General features: G+C 34.1%; 2 protein-coding genes across 4 annotated transcripts; one reads left to right on the forward strand and one right to left on the reverse strand.

Annotated features, from left to right (window-relative positions):
* Positions 1 to 712: 712 nt before the first annotated feature.
* Positions 713 to 2,193, reverse strand: LOC116350035. Of its 2 annotated transcripts, none has more exons than XM_031781748.1 (4): positions 1,955 to 2,193; positions 1,750 to 1,868; positions 1,386 to 1,493; positions 713 to 1,315 (listed from the first exon to the last, which is right to left on the reverse strand). In XM_031781748.1, exons 1-4 carry the CDS (start codon positions 2,070 to 2,072, stop codon positions 1,121 to 1,123), a joined length of 540 nt encoding a protein of 179 aa, XP_031637608.1. In that variant the 5' UTR covers positions 2,073 to 2,193; the 3' UTR covers positions 713 to 1,120. The 2 variants fall into 2 exon arrangements, with proteins under 2 accessions (XP_031637608.1, XP_031637606.1); XM_031781746.1 differs by having other exon boundaries at positions 713 to 1,292; positions 1,955 to 2,191.
* An 89-nt stretch (positions 2,194 to 2,282) lies between these two features.
* LOC116350034 lies at positions 2,283 to 3,777 on the forward strand. Of its 2 annotated transcripts, none has more exons than XM_031781745.1 (4): positions 2,283 to 2,535; positions 2,622 to 2,740; positions 2,997 to 3,104; positions 3,175 to 3,777. In XM_031781745.1, the coding sequence occupies exons 1-4, from the start codon at positions 2,418 to 2,420 to the stop codon at positions 3,367 to 3,369; spliced, it is 540 nt and encodes a 179-aa protein (XP_031637605.1). In that variant the 5' UTR covers positions 2,283 to 2,417; the 3' UTR covers positions 3,370 to 3,777. The 2 variants fall into 2 exon arrangements, with proteins under 2 accessions (XP_031637605.1, XP_031637604.1); XM_031781744.1 differs by having other exon boundaries at positions 2,290 to 2,535; positions 3,198 to 3,777.
* The last annotated feature ends 305 nt before the right edge of the window (positions 3,778 to 4,082 follow it).

A 4,082-nucleotide genomic window follows, 5' to 3' on the forward strand; every position in this document is an offset into this window, starting at 1 on the left:
TATTTTTCGTACAAGGGCTGTATAACTTAAAGGTGCTTAAAACAAAAAGAACAATACAGTTTTTTTACAGGAAATCCCAACTTAAATTTTTATGCATAAAATAGAGTATAGTAATAGAGTCAGTCTTCTTTTATTACTGTAATTAATCATTTGTTTATATTCATCATCGTTCATGAAATCGTCTTTTTCTATGTTAATGTCAGGTTTTTTTATTGTTTTTTTTTTTCTTTTGTGCTTTTTTTCACTTCTAGATTCTTTCAAGTTTCTATTTTGTTTTTCAAGTTTATTTTTTTATTTATTATTTAATTCACTTTAAAAATGTTTCTATTATCGATTCTTTATATTTAGTTTTTCTCTCATATCTATTAGTAAGACACTGGTTTTTTCAAATTTGTAGCAATAAAGTGACTTTCTTACAACTGAAAATGGTGAAAAATGTACGGATATTTTTCATGATTAGTTACTCAATTAAATGTTCTTAATAAAGAATCTATGGAAAGACAAAGTTTCACAATAAATAGAAATACATATGGAAATTCCAGAGAAACTAAAAATTGCAATCAATATTTTCACAACTGTCAGTGGAAGTGAGCCTTGGAAATTTCTGATATATCGACTCACGGAAAAACCTTGATTCTCGGACTGACTTTCTATTTGCTCAAATCAAAAGTTCCGGTATTTAAAATGTTCATCAACAAGTAAAAAAGGATTGTCTGGTTTGAGTGAAAGAACACTTAATTACAAGAAAGTGTTTATTTTTATTGGAGTTTTTTTTCGGTATTCAATAGAGCATGGCATTGCGTAATTCTGAATTAACGCTATTTAAATTTAATATTTTTTCAAGTTTTATTTTCATTTAGAATCAACGATGGTGTAAGTTCATAGCACAAAACTACTGTTCTGACAATTGGAATCACTGATGAATACTATTTTTGGAAATGATCATCAAACGAGCCAAATTATTTTATGTAACTTTTCCAATTTACTATGTGAACGCAGGTAAATTTTTTTTTTTCATGATGACGGTGTCATTCGATGTTGTCACCATCACCGCTATCACCAGCAGCGCTGCCATCGAACAATTCCGAAAAATCAACCGATCCCAAAATATGTGGAATGGTCACTGACGACAATCCCGAAATTCCTGAAAATTCCGACTGTCTACTATCAACGATGCTACCAGATTCAGTGATGGTATTACTTCCCCAGGTGGCACCAGTACTGTCGGGTGAACTTGAATCGTCTGGCCGTACGATTTCAGGACGTTCAGTGGATGTGGTTTGTTCTTCAACCTGTAGATTAAAATCGAAGTCGGCTGAACTACAAACAAAAACGCACATTTGATATAGATTCGGACATCACTTAAATAGGCAATTCAAACTCACCTGATGTTCAACATTGTCGACTATTGCATGGTTAATGACCGGCGGTGATTCCAATTCTTTGTACGCAACAAGAAGAATCGGGGAATCCATTTTACACGTAAATCCTTCCTGCAAACGATGAAAAAACGGATTTCATGTATGAAAATTTGAGTAATAAATGTCGAAAATGCTTTGTTTCTCTTTGTTTGCATCGAAGATATTCGTAAGCATTTGCTATTGAAATGTGAACAATTTGCACAGCCTGAAGGGAAGCAATCATTTGACATTGCATTGAATGATGACATCAAACAAACAGCATTGCTAATCAATAAGTGATTTATCAATATTCCGACACAAATTACGGTGCGAGAGAAAGAATTTCTACCTTCTTAAGTAATTGCACGAAGAGGCCATTTTTTACGATTTGTTTTATTTCGTCTATCACTATCTGCACAATGAATCGGACGTGGCGAAACGATTGCTGTTGCCAAGCATGCATTGAAGCTGTAAATCAAAAACGAAAGTAATTATGAAAGTAATCCATCCAATTTTTTTCATTTGCAATCCAAATAATATGCCAAATTACATACCGTGCATCTTCAGAACACACTGTTCAACCTCAAGCGTTTGTAGGTTCAAATCACATTTAATGCCTCCTACAAACATTGGGTCAGCGACACCTTTAAACACGTCCTCTACACCAGACATTTTTCTATGATACAATTTGAGAGGGAAATGCAAAAATTTTCAAGTGAAAAATCGAAAAAAAACAATCAGCAAACTATTTTCTTTGACAGCAAATGAACATTAATAAATGTGTTGACGTTTTAGAAAAAACGGCGGCAGCACTGCGAATATATCATTCACTTACTCACTCACACATTCACTCGTTTGCTCACTCACACATTCACTCGTTTGCCGCCATTTTTTCTAAAACGTCAACACATTTATTAATGTTCATTTGCTGTCAAAGAAAATAGTTTGCTGATTGTTTTTTTTCGATTTTTCACTTGAAAATTTTTGCATTTCCCTCTCAAATTGTATCATAGAAAAATGTCTGGTGTAGAGGACGTGTTTAAAGGTGTCGCTGACCCAATGTTTGTAGGAGGCATTAAATGTGATTTGAACCTACAAACGCTTGAGGTTGAACAGTGTGTTCTGAAGATGCACGGTATGTAATTTGGCATATTATTTGGATTGCAAATGAAAAAAATTGGATGGATTACTTTCATAATTACTTTCGTTTTTGATTTACAGCTTCAATGCATGCTTGGCAACAGCAATCGTTTCGCCACGTCCGATTCATTGTGCAGATAGTGATAGACGAAATAAAACAAATCGTAAAAAATGGCCTCTTCGTGCAATTACTTAAGAAGGTAGAAATTCTTTCTCTCGCACCGTAATTTGTGTCGGAATATTGATAAATCACTTATTGATTAGCAATGCTGTTTGTTTGATGTCATCATTCAATGCAATGTCAAATGATTGCTTCCCTTCAGGCTGTGCAAATTGTTCACATTTCAATAGCAAATGCTTACGAATATCTTCGATGCAAACAAAGAGAAACAAAGCATTTTCGACATTTATTACTCAAATTTTCATACATGAAATCCGTTTTTTCATCGTTTGCAGGAAGGATTTACGTGTAAAATGGATTCCCCGATTCTTCTTGTTGCGTACAAACAATTGGAATCACCGCCGGTCATTAACCATGCAATAGTCGACAATGTTGAACATCAGGTGAGTTTGAATTGCCTATTTAAGTGATGTCCGAATCTATATCAAATGTGCGTTTTTGTTTGTAGTTCAGCCGACTTCGATTTTAATCTACAGGTTGAAGAACAAACCACATCCACTGAACGTCCTGAAATCGTACGGCCAGACGATTCAAGTTCACCCGACAGTACTGGTGCCACCTGGGGAAGTAATACCATCACTGAATCTGGTAGCATCGTTGATAGTAGACAGTCGGAATTTTCAGGAATTTCGGGATTGTCGTCAGTGACCATTCCACATATTTTGGGATCGGTTGATTTTTCGGAATTGTTCGATGGCAGCGCTGCTGGTGATAGCGGTGATGGTGACAACATCGAATGACACCGTCATCATGAAAAAAAAAAATTTACCTGCGTTCACATAGTAAATTGGAAAAGTTACATAAAATAATTTGGCTCGTTTGATGATCATTTCCAAAAATAGTATTCATCAGTGATTCCAATTGTCAGAACAGTAGTTTTGTGCTATGAACTTACACCATCGTTGATTCTAAATGAAAATAAAACTTGAAAAAATATTAAATTTAAATAGCGTTAATTCAGAATTACGCAATGCCATGCTCTATTGAATACCGAAAAAAAACTCCAATAAAAATAAACACTTTCTTGTAATTAAGTGTTCTTTCACTCAAACCAGACAATCCTTTTTTACTTGTTGATGAACATTTTAAATACCGGAACTTTTGATTTGAGCAAATAGAAAGTCAGTCCGAGAATCAAGGTTTTTCCGTGAGTCGATATATCAGAAATTTCCAAGGCTCACTTCCACTGACAGTTGTGAAAATATTGATTGCAATTTTTAGTTTCTCTGGAATTTCCATATGTATTTCTATTTATTGTGAAACTTTGTCTTTCCATAGATTCTTTATTAAGAACATTTAATTGAGTAACTAATCATGAAAAATATCCGTACATTTTTCACCATTTTCAGTTGTAAGAAAGT

Source organism: Contarinia nasturtii, unplaced genomic scaffold (assembly GCF_009176525.2).
Source record: "Contarinia nasturtii isolate CC-2019 unplaced genomic scaffold, AAFC_CNas_1.1 Cnas_scaffold_3323, whole genome shotgun sequence".
Lineage (NCBI taxonomy): Eukaryota > Metazoa > Arthropoda > Insecta > Diptera > Cecidomyiidae > Contarinia > Contarinia nasturtii.

Excerpts from the sequence above, each read along its gene's own strand:
- LOC116350034 (XM_031781744.1), top strand. The coding sequence starts at position 2,418 with ATGTCTGGTGTAGAGGACGTGTTTAAAGGTGTCGCTGACCCAATGTTT. Across the intron at positions 2,536-2,621 it reads GTGTGTTCTGAAGATGCACG|CTTCAATGCATGCTTGGCAA; the intron begins GTATGTAATTTG and ends TTTGATTTACAG. Across the intron at positions 3,105-3,197 it reads TCGACAATGTTGAACATCAG|GTTGAAGAACAAACCACATC; the intron begins GTGAGTTTGAAT and ends TTTAATCTACAG.
- LOC116350035 (XM_031781746.1), bottom strand. The coding sequence starts at position 2,072 with ATGTCTGGTGTAGAGGACGTGTTTAAAGGTGTCGCTGACCCAATGTTT. Across the intron at positions 1,869-1,954 it reads GTGTGTTCTGAAGATGCACG|CTTCAATGCATGCTTGGCAA; the intron begins GTATGTAATTTG and ends TTTGATTTACAG. Across the intron at positions 1,494-1,749 it reads TCGTGCAATTACTTAAGAAG|GAAGGATTTACGTGTAAAAT; the intron begins GTAGAAATTCTT and ends CATCGTTTGCAG.